At 37.6% G+C, this 16,376-nt stretch overlaps 1 protein-coding gene across 2 annotated transcripts in view; it reads left to right on the forward strand.

Moving 5' to 3' along the window:
• The first annotated feature begins 464 nt into the window (after positions 1 to 464).
• Positions 465 to 16,376, forward strand: part of ppm1h (protein phosphatase, Mg2+/Mn2+ dependent, 1H) — a 39,436-nt gene continuing 23,524 nt past the window's right edge. The window contains exon 1 of one of the 2 annotated variants that reach the window (XM_073942316.1): positions 465 to 777. Coding sequence is in view for 1 of the 2 variants with exons in the window: in NM_001077455.1 (NP_001070923.1) it covers positions 6,046 to 6,272 (227 nt within the window). In the remaining variant the exon portion in view is untranslated. 2 annotated transcript variants of the gene reach the window in all.

The following is a 16,376-nucleotide window of genomic DNA, read 5'->3' on the forward strand; positions in this document are numbered from 1 at the left end:
GAAACCGAATCACCCAGAGGAAACCCTTGCGAACACAGGGAGAACATGCAAACTCCACACAGAAACGCCAACTGACCCAGCCGAGGCTCGAACCAGCGACCTTCTTGCTGTAAAGCGACAGCACTGCTGCGCCACTGCATCGCCATGAATGTTTGGAAAAAAACATTCACAAAGCCTATTTAAAAGTCAATCATATATTTAAGAATTAAGGATAATATGGGCTGTTCTTCAGCCATACTTTATTTAAATATAATATTAATAACACATTGTTAGGATCTGCTACAACATACGGTACCAATAACTAAGTAACTGAAATAAAAACTGCAGTAGACTATACTTCAAATTTTACTACAGTAAACTTTGGTGTATACTCTATAGTTTTAGAGAATATTATTTGTTTATATTACCAAATTGTATAATAGTAAAAAAATACCATTATCAACAATAAATAACTATACTATTTTGTTTTCATATGGCGAAGCGCGTCGTCCACTTGCACTGCATATAAACCCCATTTAGTTACGCCACTGGCGGGAAGAACACACTTTTCCACATCGGACGTGATAGAGAGAGCCAGAAAGCAATAAAACTAACAAACGAGCCAACCCGAACCCTAAATCTTGCTCTCAGACCATCTATAAGATCACTATTGAGAGGCAGCACAAGCGTTTGGCACCGGGGAGCTCATAAATCTCCCAGAATCCCCGCTGTTTGGCCTGAGGTGCTGCTGAGAGCAGAAAGCGCGGGAATTAACCGTCTGATTCTGCACGGTTTCGGGTGAGTGTTAAATGAAAGCAGCCTGACCCTGTCAAAACTACACTTTCTCGGCGGTAAGTGGGATGCTGTTGTTGAATAGCGATAATCTTAAATAGTTTTTAATAAATGCTGACATCTAGCGGACACTGTGAGACGTGACGTCCAAAATAACATGCTAACATGCTAGGGGTGCCCAAACCTTGAAGGGCCAAAAACCAAACTTGATTGAGGCTAGTGGGCCGAAGATAAATTTAGTTGCCATGGGTAATTGCTTATTTATTTAATAATGTTTCAAAATGACTAGAAAACATTGCTTTATATGAACTAACACAGTATTTTGTTTTATAATGTACTTATTATAGTAAAAACAATACAATCTCATTTATAACAGAATTACAGTAGTCTTTGCCTTGATTTGCACGCCGTTGTCCTGTGCATAGTCCTCTATCTGTCGAATGACAATATTTATATTTTTAAAAATCGGAATCATTTACATCATTTGATTCATTCATTCATTTTCTTGTCGGCTTAGTCCCTTATTAATTCAGGGTCGCCACAGTGGAATGAACCGCCAACTTATCCAGCAAGTTTTTACGCAGCGGATGCCCTTCCAGCCGCAAACCAATCTCTGAGAAACATCCACCCACACATTCACACACTCATACGCTACAGACAATTTAGCCTACCCAATTCACCTGTACCGCATGTCTTTGGACTGTGGGGGAAACCAGAGCACCCGGCGGAAACCCATGCGAATGCAGGGAGAACATGCAAACTCCACACAGAAACGCCAACTGAGCCGAGGATCGAACCAGCGACCTGGCATCTCTGAGCTAGCATTTGTATTCTTGTCAGCCAAATATTACAATTTATTCATGATTTATAATGCAGTCGCTTCAAGCTTGTACATGTTTCTTTCCTCCAATCATATGGAGCATAAACAATGACAAAACAATCTGAAATTAAATTGGGTTAATTTGAATTATTGACTATTAATTTAATCAAACTAAACATTACATGTCTTTAAATAATTTTTTTAATAATCTCCATAAACACAAAATAATATATTTTGAAGAGTCGTGAATGTCCAAAAAATAGGCTACTATTACAGTATTTAATTATATTCTTCTAAATAACTTTACAAAATATTAGCTGTTGGCATAAAATGTTTCATATACATTTTTACTGAAAAAATTATCCCAATTTTGGGTTTGTCCCTATGATAATAATAATTATAATATTAATAAAGTTCATTGCAATTTATTTTATCATTCAGGCATTTTTCTGCAGAAACATCTTTATTTTATTTCGGCTTTCTTACAATTTTTACTTGATTTCTTATTGATTTATACAATTGTGAGTAAACATTTCACAATTCAGCCTTTTTTAACTTAATTACAATTAAAATTTGTAAATAATGTTTTTATTTTTAAGTTATACTTTATTTTTTTTAAATATCGACATTTTATATTTCGTGTTTTACAATTTTATTGTACATTTTTAGTTTCATAAAATCCTTTTTTTTTTTACATATCAAAAAAGAGCAGAATTGTCCCAATTGTGAAATAAAAAAATAAAAACAACTTTTTATATCATATTTCTGACCTTTTTCCTAGGATTTTTTAAATTTCTGGTAATTTACGCTTTTTTTAAATATATAAACTAAAATGACCTTTTTTAAAATATAAGCTCTTTTGTACAATTGCGGTTTATAATTACTGCTATATATATATATATATATATATATATATATATATATATATATATATATATATATATATATATATATATATATATAAAATAAAAATAAATAAACCACAAAATGCAGAAGCATTAAAACTGTGTTGTATAATACTAAACAAATACCTTAAAATACAAATACAAAATAAAATATAATACAAAAAGCAGCTAAAATGCAATATAAATAAATATATAATTAATAAAATAGAGTAAATAATCAGGGGCGTCACGGTGGCGCTGTGGGTAGCACAATCGCCTCACAGCAAGGTCGCTGGCTCGAGCCTCGGATGGACCAGTTGGCGTTTCTGTGTGAAGTTTGCATGTTCTCCTTGTGTTGGCATGGGTTTCCTCTGGGTGCTCCGGTTTCACAGTCTAAACACATGCTGTATAGGTGAATTGGGTAGTGTATGAGTGTGAATAAGTGTGTATGGATGTTTTCCAGTATTGGGTTGCAGTTGGAAGGGCATCCGCTGTATAAAACATATGCTGGATAAGTCGGCGGTTCATTCCGCTGTGGTGACCCCAGATTAATAAAGGGACTAAGCCGAAAAGATAATGAATGAATGAATGAATGAATGAGTAAATAATTAAACGGCTAAAATAACTGTAAGGTTATAACTCACCTGAAGTCTCAATATAAACTGCCATGCCACTTTTACATAACAGAATAAACTCAATATCGTACGATTCTTGTTGACCTTTTTTAAATGGCATATGGTTTTGACAGCGCTAATCTACATATATTGAAGAGTTCCTTTATCTGTGTTGTCATAGATGGATTACAGGCTGATTGGTGATTCACGTTAGACAGATAGCAGCTTTAACAGATGGCATTTATGTCCAGTGATTCTGCACAAATCTCATAATCCTCCCGGGATTATAGAAACAGTTGTTGAGTGTGATGTTGTTTGAACAGGCCATATTGAATACACAACATTAAATCTGCTCAAGCTGGACAGATTAGGCCGGAAACACTGGCAGCGTCAGAACAATAACACAAACTTTTACAGGTCTCTGTGTTTATTAAAACAATCTGGGTCATTTCATTGACAATTCATACAATTGTTTGTAGCACTTTATTTTGCAGTCCAGTTCTATACACTCTAAGTAAAAATGATGGGTTGTGTTAACTCAGTGGACAAAATATAATTTCAGTGTAATTAAGAAAATAAAAACCAACATTGAGTTTGTCCATATTTGGTGTACGTTTGTCATATATCCAGCGTTGGGTTAAAATAATCTATCATTATATTTTACAGTGTATGTATATATTCATTCATTTTTCTTCAGCTTAGTCTTTTATTTATCCAGGGTTGCCACAGAGGAATGAACTGCCAACTATTCCAGCATATGTTTTACACAGCGGATACCATTCATATACAGTATGTGTTATTTACAACAATAAACCAGTGCTTTCTTGGTTAAGTAAATTCATAAGTGCAAGAAAGCAAACATAAATGGCATATTTATATAGTATACTGTAAAAATAAAGCCCACCCAAACATTGTTTAAATATTAAATAGTTAGCAAATCAAAGGTAGTTCCAACTTTTTCATACAATATTTATTTACATTTTATTTTAGTGATTTTGTTTACTTATTGATATTACTGATTGGTGAAAGGGGTGGTTCTTTTTTTCTGAAAAAATGGACCATTTTGCAATTATACACTTCATTTTCTGTTTAATTATGAGATTTAAATACATTTTAGGCACTATTTTTGTCAGATGGTCATCATAACCACACTTTTGTACCAAAAATATTTTCTAAATATTTAGAATAAGAAAATACGAAAAATACTTATTTTTAAAATACAAATTTATTACGTCATATATCATTAGAAAAAAATTATATATATATATATATATATATATATATATATATATATATATATATATATATATATATATATATATATATATATATATATATATATATATATGAATCCGTTTTAAATTTGACCATTTAAATAAAAATAAGGATAATGAAGTAGATAGAGCGTTACAATTTTACTTGCCTCTCTTATAAAAAAAATGTGCATTTGAAAATAACCACAATAGCCAAATTAATATTCAAATTCATTTTAATAAGGGCTGCCTTTGGTGTTTTACACAGTTTTATACAAAACATATACAACACAGTTTAATACAGTTTATACAAAAACAATACAGTAGCGAAGGATGACTTCACTTCACATCATATTGTTTTACATCGTATACATCGTATGTTTTCTAGCAGATGTTGGACAATGAAAAATAATTGTATGAATTGGCTAAAACTGATTAGCTGAAGTCATGACTTCCACTTGGTCTTAAAGCCTTTTTAATGGATTACTTCTTTCAAACCCTCCAAACCCATATATATATATATATATATATATATATATATATATATATATATGTATATATATATAAGTTGAATTAAGTATATATATAGCTATATATTATAACCAAGTATTATAACTTATTTTTCCCCAATTTCTGTGTAACTGAGAGAAGAATTTTTCAACACATTTCTAATCATAATAGTTTTAATAACTCATCTCTAATCACTGATTTATTTTATCTTTGCCATGATGACAGTAAATAATATTAGACTAGATATTCTTCAAGACACTAGTGTTCAGCTTAAAGTGACATTTAAAGGCTTAACTAGGTTAATTAGGATAACTAGGCAGGTTAGGGTAATTAGGCAAGTTATTGTGTAAGGATGGTTTGTTATATAGATAGTCAATATATATATATATATATATATATATATATATATATATATATATATATATATATATATATATATATAATGTTGTTATATTTATAATATTTCTACTCATTTTTACAGTATACATATTAATAATTAGCATGTAACATTATATACTGTATAATGTTAACAATGTATATATATTGTGTAACATTTGCACAATTCATTATTGCACTCTTTAAAAAAAATGCTGGGTTGTTGTGACAGACTTTGGGTAAAATATAGACAAATGCAACCATTGGGTTAGAAAAAAGCGTTGTTTAAATAGAATTGTGTGTCTATATATATATATATATATATATATATATATATATATATATATATATATATATATATATATATATATATATATATATTTATAATGTTTTAATAATCAGATATGTCCTTATTTGGCCTACAACAACCCATTTTAGGAGTGTATAACTATAATAAGTGTAACAGACTCACTCAATTTGTATCGTTTTATTACATTTATTTACATTTTATTTGAAGGAAAAATGCAGCGCTAAAAATAAATTAGCCTACGACTGAGATTGATCTGGTAAAATTGCGCTTCCAGTAAACAGGAGTTCAGGAATGTGCAGGAACCACACGTTTAACACGTAAATAATGCGATAAGCGAACGAGGAATGTAAACAGCTTGAGAGGGTCAGAGTCGCCGGAGTGACCCAGTGACCCGCGCAGGACTGTCACGTGATGACGTCACACGGCGTGCAGTTCCGCTTGAAGTGCAGTGAAGGTGCGCTGCGGGTCTGAGCACCATCACACCTTCATCTTCATCATCTTCTTCATCATGATGACACGCGTGCGGTCCGCGGTCTCCAGCATCATCGGCGGCATCATGGCCTCCGGTACCGGCGCGCACGACAGCCACCCGGACCTGCCGCTCCGCTTCCCGTACAGCAGGCCGGATTTCCTCGCGCTGTCGCCGGATGAGGTGGAGTGCTCGGCGGACCACATCTCCAGACCCATCCTCATCCTCAAGGAGATGAAGCTGCCCTGGGCCACCGGTTACGCGGAGTGAGTAGCCCGTGAACGCGCGCCGGTGTTTCCCCATTAGCACTTGTGTTTCTCATGATGATCATATGAGCAGTAGAAAATGAAAGATCCATGACAGGCATCCATGCTTTCGCTTCCATGCAGATTTAGCAGGGCGCATGCGCGTATTTTGCGCATTAAATCATAACCGCGCTGTAATTGTTGATCGATAGAGGACGAACGCATAGCAGAGATTCTGAAGTGATTTCTGAGTGAGTGAGTTTATGTTTGACATCGGAATACTGGAGCTCATGGTGTGTGTCTGTGTGGGTGTGAGACGTGATTTTAGCCAGTGTGTGTTGTATTGATATGTAGCTTTACTTTCAATCTCAGAATCTGTACTCAGAATGTAAATATAATGGTATAAAGTGCAGCTTATGTCAATGTGACAGACAGAGATGACCAATAATAAAACACGGACCTATTTCACATTGCTGAACACGAGTTTAAGTATGATATACTTATTATTTAATGCTTATTTGAATTTTGTATTGATTTATAGTAGATTTTACAGCAGTTTTAGTATAATTATGGTGTAGAACTTTGAGTTATTGTGGTAAATAGTTGCTTTGTTTTGTGGTTGAAGAATTAACAATTGAAGAAATAATTCAATTAATTGAATTGAATTGAATTGAAGTTGAAGAATTAGTTGTTTTAAATGAAGCTATTTTTCAGTTAGTAGGGAGAACAGCATTTTAATATTTATGTTTTAGATATACAACTATAATTTTATTTACCACATTTATTATTATAATTTATCAGTAACAGCAATGCAACTTACTTTACTTTAAAACTTAACTATAAACTCAAATGAACTCCAGCCATTGACTATAGAACATATTTTTTGTTCCTACTTATTAAATAAAAGATTCTTCAAATTATTCAGAATATCTTGTTTTGTGTTCAACTCATAAACGTTTAAAATCACTTAAATGTCAGTAAACGCTGAGGAAATTTTTGGGTGAACTGTCCCTTTAAATTAAGAAATATAATTACATATATTGTAGTCAACAAGAAATATTCTGGATCATCCCCAATTATTTATGCACTTCTTACTGACTACTTCTCATATATTTACTGCAGTGCTCAAATGATAACCTGATAAATGCACCGAGGCTGTTGGTTTGCTCAGTTCCCGTCCTGCTGTAGGTGTAGAGAAGTGAGATTCAGGGAAGCGGCTCTCAGATGATGATCACATGACCAGGCTGAGCTCTAATAAATGCATTATTCTCTGGTCATGCTCCTCATGTTGATGTTCAACTGGAGTCTTTCATTAACCAGAGCAAATGACCTCAGACACACAGGAGCCAATGTATATGCATTTTACATTTGCTCTGTCAATCTCTCTGTGTTTAGATCTATCTATCTATCTATCTATCTATCTATCTATCTATCTATCTATCTATCTATCTATCTATCTATCTATCTATCTATCTATCTATCTATCTATCTATCTGTCTGTCTGTCTGTCTGTCTGTCTGTCTGTCTGTCTCCGTCTACATTGGTGTGGAAGTGTAGTATTAATCAAAAGTCTAATTTAAATATTAGTAAAAGATAACACAAGCAAACATTAAGTGAAGCATAACAACAAGCAAAGCTGTATGAGAATTATTAGAAAAATAAAACAAAGTACAAAACTACAAAAAACTTAATTACCCTTTGTGAAAAAGTGTTTGCCCCCTAAACCTTATACCTGTTTGGGCCACCCTTAGCAGCAGCAACTGCAATAGTGTTTTCGATAACTTGCAATGAGGCTCCTACAGTGCTGTGGAGGAGTTTTTTCCCACTCATCATTGCAGAATTATTGTAATGCGAGCAAACTGTAGAGTTTTTCAAGCATGAACTGCCTTTTTGCCACAGCATCTCAATTGGATTCAGGTCAGGACTTTGACTAGGCCACTCCAAAATCCTTATTTTGTTTTTTCAGCTATTCAAAAATTTCTGGTGTGCTTTGAGTCATTGTTCTGCTGTAAATCCCAAGTTGGCTTCAGCCCGAGGTCACTAACCGATGCCCGGATATTTTCCTTCAGGATATTTTAGTACAGAGCAGAATTCATGGTTCCGTTTATCACAGCAAAACAGCCCCAGACTATAACACTACCAACAACCACATTTTACTGTTGTATGATGTTCTTTTTCTGAAATGCTGTGTTACTTTTACACCACACATAACGCGACACACTCCTACCAAAAAGTTCAACTTTTGTCTCGTCAGTAGGGTTGGGTATCAAAACCCAGTAACATTATAGCACTGGTACTTTTGTAACCGGTATGTACCGGGGCGAATCAGCATATGAATTTCGGTGCCTAATTTCGGTGCTGCGACAAGGACGTAAGAAGCATCAAGGGATGCATCAAAGGCGCACATACGAATGCGTTGTCACAACATCACTAAACATTTAATTCTAAACAACTTTGAGGAATACAGACAGGCGATGTCAGGCGTTTGTTCCTGTTGCTTAGGGAACGGACACACCCAACGCACGCAGTACAGCGCATTCGGTGAGCGAGAGGGACTCTCTTCATATCGACACGCATGATCGCGTTCATCAAAGTTGTTTAAACTAAGCCTTCTAAAGCGTATTTTACAAGCAAGGACTCTGACACAGCAACGTGAAGCAGATGCTCCACAAACGTTGCGTGTAAGGGGGACGCACGTCAAGTTTAATGACACATTTGAGGGCTCATGGAATCAAGTCTCTGAACGCTTGCAACATCATCTGGCACTTTCAGTGAGTGCCTACATGGACCCCAATGTACTGATTTTAATATGATTAAGATAATACACTGATTAAGGGTGCTTTCACATCTGTAGTTCGCTTCATTTGGTCCGGACCAAGGGTAATAAATGATACATTGTTGCATCTTCTGCCGTCTTTGGGTCGTTTTCACACCACACCGCTGGCTTTGGTCCGAACCAGTTGAAACAAACCAAAATGCAGTCATCTGATAAAATCCACATCTCTCATTGGCCAGATGTTGTTAAGCATATTTCCTAAACTGCTTATTGATTGGTCAGAATTCACGTGCGGGAAAATGCCAGTGAACTACTGCAGGTAAACAAAACCTTTTACTCTGGAGGGACGACTGCGCTGGCTGATTGTATCCCTGCTTTAGACAAACTAAACATTACGAAAATGAAGCGCGACCGCGGCTGGAAAACAGTGTTTAATGCATCGCTCTTCACTTCAGGAGGAGGCGTGAATTAATTTAGCTAAACTGCGACATGCTCATCTTGCGGAAATATTACCAACGATCCATCAGGTAATGTTTTCCCCCTCTCTCTCTCTCTCTCTCTGTTGGTAAAGCGCTGTCAACAAATATTTTTCCTCCATATCCCATAATGCACAGCGCATCGGCCTACAGCAGCGGAATTAGTTCAAAACGCGCAGTACTTTTTGCGGTTGGACCTGTTTTAGTACGGATCATATTCTTACCACAAACAAACTGCTCCAGGGTTTGTTTGAAAGCGCACCGAGACCACCTCTTTAAGCAGGTCTCGGTACACTTATTTGGTCCGCTTTTGGTGCGCACTCGAGTACGATTGCTGCATTCTCACCTGCCCAAACGAACCGTACCAAAAGGGGAAACGAACTCTAGTGCGATTCAATCCAACTAAATACTGTAAGGCAGGTGTGAAAGCACCCTAAGAGTCTAGACTACTATGTCAACAGTGATTTTTGATTACCTTAAAGGATCACAGACACCTGCATTGCAAAATTGTTTTTTCCTTCCATTTAACGTGCGGTATCAAATTCCATTAAAAGAGCACTCTTCCACCAGTCCTTACTTAATGCTCGCATCAAATACATGTTTGTCATTGGAGCATGAATTGAAATGTTCCTGAATGAAAGTGAAACTACCGCTAAAGTGGAAACATTAAAAATGAAACACCTGAAATGACATAAAACTCTGGAGGAAACATGGATCGCATGATGATGCAATGACAGTAATCGATCTATGTACTATAACATGTAAGACGGGATCATAAAAGGAACATTTAAAAAGCAACTCATGTAAACATCTTGATCATATTACTGTCTTATTCAGATTCAGGCAAATCATTAGATTACTGATAACCATGTAAACATAGTCACAACCCAAGAAAAAAAGAGCTCAGTATTCTGATGACAGCCTTTCCACAGGTTAGTAGTAAGCTAATGTAATTCCATAATGCAAATCGTAAATTGATGCTAACCAACAAATGATCAAAGGCAATATATTATTGTAATTTAAATGTATAAAATATGATTTGATGTTTATTTTAAACTTTAATTATATTGTTCTATTAAAAAGATTTTTTTTAAAAGATTTTGTCAAATAAAAGGTTTTTCTAGAGTCATCCACCATTATTTTGTGGCTAAAAAGTATCAGTTCAGGCACCGTTTTGGCACCGGTATCGAAATAACCCCAAACTATACCCAACTCTACTCATCAGTGCACAGATTATTTTCCCAAAACTAAGGGTTTTCTGGCAAAACTAAGGCTGCTTTCACACCTGTGAATCGATTCAGTTGTTCTGAAACAGAGATTACAATTGTTACAATGTTGCTCTTTGCTCTTGGAGCGGTTCGCTTTCACACTGCAAAGTTTCGAATCGGACCAAAAGAGCTAAAACAAGTCACGTGCGAGTAAACTCTCCTTACATTGGAGAGTGTCAGAGTGTCAGGGTTTATTTTGCAGCGTCCCGCTCAGCTGTCAGGAGAGGTGGTGATTTGGTGGTGATTGACAGGGTGCGCGCGCGACGTCTCTGAGGAGAGATGCGGTGGGGAGGGGTGAGAAGGGTGCGTGACGATGCCTATTTGAGGACCGGGAGGGAGACGCGAGATTACCGGGAGATCATCACTCGTTTGCGGGCATCCGGAGACTCGCGAAACTTCCCGCCCTACTCATAATTCTCTCTTCATATAGCCGTAAGCCTATTACATATCCATAAAACACTGTAATATAACCGCGCTCGGATCGGACCGCTTTCTTACTGCAATCGAACCGCTCCAGGGTTCGTTTCAATCGAGCCGAGACCACCTCATTCAAGCGATCTCGGAGCGATTACTTTGGCGCAGAACAGAGCACGATTGCCCTGTTCACATATGCCAAACGAACCGCGCTAACTGGGCAAACGAGTAGTGTAGGTGTGAAAGCACCCTGAGATTAGCTTTTATGTTCTGCCACGCAAACCATTTTCGCTCCGTCTCTATCTTATGGTGGAGTCATGAACACTGAACTTAACTGAGGAAAGTGAGGCCTGAATTTATTTGGATGTTGTTGTGGGGCCTTTTGTAACTTTTGGATAAATTGATGCTGTGCTTTTGGGGTAATTTTGCTTCTCTACTTCTCTGTGCTTTTGTCGTTTGTGGGTAATGGCTCTCACTGTTGTTAGCTGCCTTCCCAAAGCTTTAGAAGTTACTTTAAAAACCTTTTCTAGACAGGCAGATCTCAATTATTTTCGTTCTCATTTTTTGAATTTCTTTAGACCTCAGCTTGATGTCTTGCTTTTGAGGATCTTTTGGTGTACTTCACTTTGTCAGGCAGGTCCAATTTAAGTGATTTTTGATTGCATATCAGGCCTTGGTGTGGCTAGAGAAATTAAACTCAGGTCTGATAAACCAAAGTTAAGTTATGTTTTGGGGTGACACGGTGAAGCCGTGGGTAGTGCTGTCGCCTCACAGAAGGAAGATCGCTGGTTTGAGTCCCGGCTGAATCAGTTGGTATTTCTGTGTGGAGTTTGCATGTTCTCCCCATGTTCGCATGGGTTTCCTGTGGGTGCACCCGTTTCCCCCACAGCTAAACTCATGCACTGTAGGTAAATTGGGTAAGCTAAATTGTCTAGCAATGTTTCTTAACTGGTGGGGGAACATTTTCAGTGGGTCGTGGAGTGTGTGGTCAAAAAAAATAAACAAAAGTTAAATGTTTTACTTATTTTGCTTATACTGGACTTTTATTTTAAAATGCGTGCTTGACAACCCAACCGTTTGACATGTGAAATTTAATTTAATTATTGCAACAAATATGTCGAAGCTCAAGTACGACACCGAATATGTAAAGTATGGATAAATACTGTGGCGTAGCGCAAAATGCGGAGGCCCCCCTGCAGGGATCGCTGACGGGGCCCCCTGATGAAGAGGGGGGGGGGGGATACGTCATACACCAATTTGCATATCCCTGACGTCATCACGTTTTACCGTTTCTGTTTGTTTAACAGCCTATGGTTAATAAAGGGGTATTTATAATTGCACTTTATATAAGCATGTTTATTTAACTAAATTTATTGCTGTTTGAATACAGTTTGTCATTATAGATGTGTAGTGAATGTGCAGTAATCTCTCATATGTAATAAACTCAGACAAATTCAGAAACTGTCACTAAAATATCTGTGATTGTGAACAAGAATAAACGGTCCAATTAAATTGTTAAAATAAAGTAGAAGTAGATCGGTTTGACTGTACAAGGGGAATACCTTCACGCTGCCTGTGCTAAATCATTTGTCGTCGGTACGCAGAGGGGTGATCTGCTCTCGGGCTGCAGGTGGAAGAGGCTGCTGTAGAGGACTGACTGGGCCGCCTGTCAGTGCTGTGAGGCGGGGGAGGGGTCGGCGGCATCACACGCAGCACGTTGAGAAGAGTAGGGACGGTACAGTATGGACAAATGACAGTCTAAAAAAATCTCCAATAACACACAAAAAAGTCGCTAGATTAGTCGTTAGGGGGCTCTGAAAAGTCGCTAAATCTAGTAACAAAGTCGCTAAGTTGGCAACATTGGCGGCAAGCAATCAGAATGAAGTAGTCCACCGCTTGAGAGGTGTTCAGAGAACACAGACGTGTGAACTTTGGTTCCGACCACAGTTGTTCCCAAGAGTTTGATTATTGCGGTTGCCGGTGGATTTTCAATTATTGAAAATCGCAACGACGCGGGGCCCCATAATCACGCGGGGCCCCCCCGCGATGCGTGCCCTGCGGGCCCGTCCGCTACGCCAATGGATAAAAATATTGACGACAAAAAAGACTTAAAGCCTCAGTGTCATATGTAGTGAGGTGCTTTCACAAGAGAGCATGAAACCTTCTAAGTTAAAACAACATTTAAGAACCAGAAAACATGTTTTATTAACAGTTTGTTATTAACAGTATTTGTCATTTTTACTTTGTAATATTTCTATAATTTGATCCATTTTGTTAAATGACAGCAATAAAATAGTGTTTATTTCTACGTCTTGGTGATTTTCTTATGATGTATCTGTCACTATTTGTTTATGTTAACAAATAAGTGCAAATTAAGTATAACTCTTAAAAGTGTATTTTAGTTCCTAAAAATTTGGGTCGCGGCTCGATGACCATGTAAAAATGTGGGTCCCATGGCCAAACCAGTTGAGATCCCCAGGGGCCTCATGTATCAACGCTGCATACACACAAAAACTTTGCGTACGGCAGGTTTCACGCTCAGAATCGCTCACGTTTGGATTTACTAACGATGAACTGAACGTGGGAATGTGCGCAGCTTCACGGCAGCTTCATGGCAGGCGTACGCACATTTTTTGTGCGTGTCTGTTTTATTTCCATTGGCGACTCCTAGAGGCAGTTGTGTTAAATTCTTCTCTACAAAGTGACTGAGCCTTGCAATGGCAGCTGTATGAGACGGGTTCATCTAGCAGGTATATAAGGTTTCCATACCATACAGTTGAGCAGCTAAACATTAAAGCACAATTTGCAGCAGTCGCCTGTTTTCCCAATGTAATCTGAGCGATCTACCGCACGCACATTGCTATAAAGACACTATCTGAAGATGAATTTGCATGCGTGAATCAGAAACATTTCCATTCAATAAATGTGCAAATAAAATATGATGCTTATTGATATGAACTTATTGATGATTCCTACTTGTCTTTCTCGTGATAAATAGTTGGCAAAATCTGATATGTAGCGGGGGAAAAAACAAGAAAGAGTTCATCAGACGCTGGATTCGAGCCGAGTTCACGCTCGAACGTGTCAACTCATGATCACATGCGTCTTACGAGTAGCGCCACTGAGTCTGGTAAGCTTCCTGCCACATTTTACAGATATAAACCACACTATTTCTTTTTTTTTTTTAATGCATTCAGTGCGATGTTCAGACCCAACTGTGTTAACCGTATCAGCTAAACTCTCCCACTCTATTTTTTTCTTTTGTTGTTAATTCCGGAGAACAAACTTGCAAATAACACCGCTTTTCTCCGGTCTACCTCCGAAAGCAGCACCTCCAATTCACATTCTGTTCAAAGTTTCTCTTTTTGCTTGCTTTTGTCATTGCTTTTTCGTTGGGTTTTTCCATTAGCATAGTCATTAGCATATTCATACGGGGGAGGAGGCAGGGAGGGGTTTTGTGCTCGTGCATGTTGCGCTTAGTTTCACGTTCATTCAGATGTACAAAAGAATATGCGTGAGATTCGGCGTACGCAGTGTTTCATACATCTGAATTTTTTTCTGCGTACGCACATTTACAGCTTTGTACGTACGCAATGTTTTAGTATGATTTCCACGCAAGTCTTCGTACATGAGGCCCCTGGTCTGTAATATATGTGTGTATGTCCTGGTCCTCCACGTTGGGGATTGAGCGTTGGGCTAACAACTCACCTCATAAAAATCAGATGTTACGAATCAGCAATATGGTGCGGCTAAAAATCAACTTTGATATAAATGGCCCTGGGAAGAAGTAAATTAAGTTTTAACAGGAGGGCAAACAGTTTTTGACACAGGGCTATGTGTTGATCCATTAGTCTGTTTATAGCTATGTTTCCATCCACCTGTTCTATGCACGTTTTGGAATATCACATAACAAAATTCTCATTGTAAATGCCAAGACGCACATCAATTTTGGAAATGCGCATTGAAAATTATGGTGACAACTGGGTAAGATAAACTTTTAATCCGTAAAGAAACAATTAGCATAATCTATGATGCAAACACACCAAAAGCCACCACATTGTGTTTTGTCTTTGTATTCTGAAGAGCAACTCATTTATTAGAGAAGTAAATACTGTAGACCACATTGACTTCTCCTACCGCACAAAACCACATTTCTTTGTCTGATATTTGATCCAGTTTATCAGGAAGTGAGCTTTTTGTTCTCTTTTGTGTCTCATTGGATGGAAATGTTGCTTTATTTGCAAACTTTTAATGCAAAATTCCTGTCTAATTCACATCTTTGGATGGAAACATGGCTAATGATCCACTAAACATTTACCACAATCCCACAGTGAGAGTCAAACGGCATCAGTCATTCATATGTGTATGTTTTTATAACACCAAAATCTGATTGGCTGGCAGAAATGAGGCTGAATCCAGGCACCGATTAATCTCCAGCAGTTTGAGTGTGACGTCTCAGATGTTCCCGCTCGATGACACGAGTCTTTTCTCAGGACTCTGTGGACTGTATAAACCCCATTTGAGCATCATGAACAAATGAGGACGCGGAAAGCGCTTTCGTGGAAACGCTGGCCTGATGGGGGCAATTATGTGATCGTCATGCTGTCTTGAGCTCTTCTGACTCGCTCTCTGACTCATATAAATGGATAATGGTGCTTGCGCATTATCTACAGGCATTCAGCAGGTTTAAATGCTGCCAGAGGAGATCCGAGACCTAAAGAGGCAAAGTGTAGCATCTACGCAAACACTAAAACTGAACAAATTGAGAATTAAAGAGCACCTATTATGCAAAAATCACTTTTTCAAGGGGTTTAAACAGTTTTGTGCCAGCAGTGTGTGATTATATCCAACTTCTAATGGTATTAATCCTATTTTATTACAATCAGACTTAATAAAAACAGATAAAAATCTCCCTCTGTACGTGTCATCAGAGGGGAAAAGCTCCGCCCACTAGTGCCCATCTCTCCCTCATTAGCATAAACAGCAGCTCTGAGTGAGAAGCAACCGTCTGTCCATTAGCCATCAGAGTGTTTGATCTGCTGAAGATAACGGGCTCTATTTTGACGGTCCATGCGCAGAGCGCAAAATGCAGGGCGCAAACGCTTTCAGGGCGTGTCAGGACGCATTTTTGCTAATTCACGGACGGGAAAATCTGCTTTGCGCCGTGGCGCATGGTCTAAAAGGGTTGAGT

Source organism: Danio rerio, chromosome 25 (assembly GCF_049306965.1).
Source record: "Danio rerio strain Tuebingen ecotype United States chromosome 25, GRCz12tu, whole genome shotgun sequence".
NCBI lineage: Eukaryota > Metazoa > Chordata > Actinopteri > Cypriniformes > Danionidae > Danio > Danio rerio.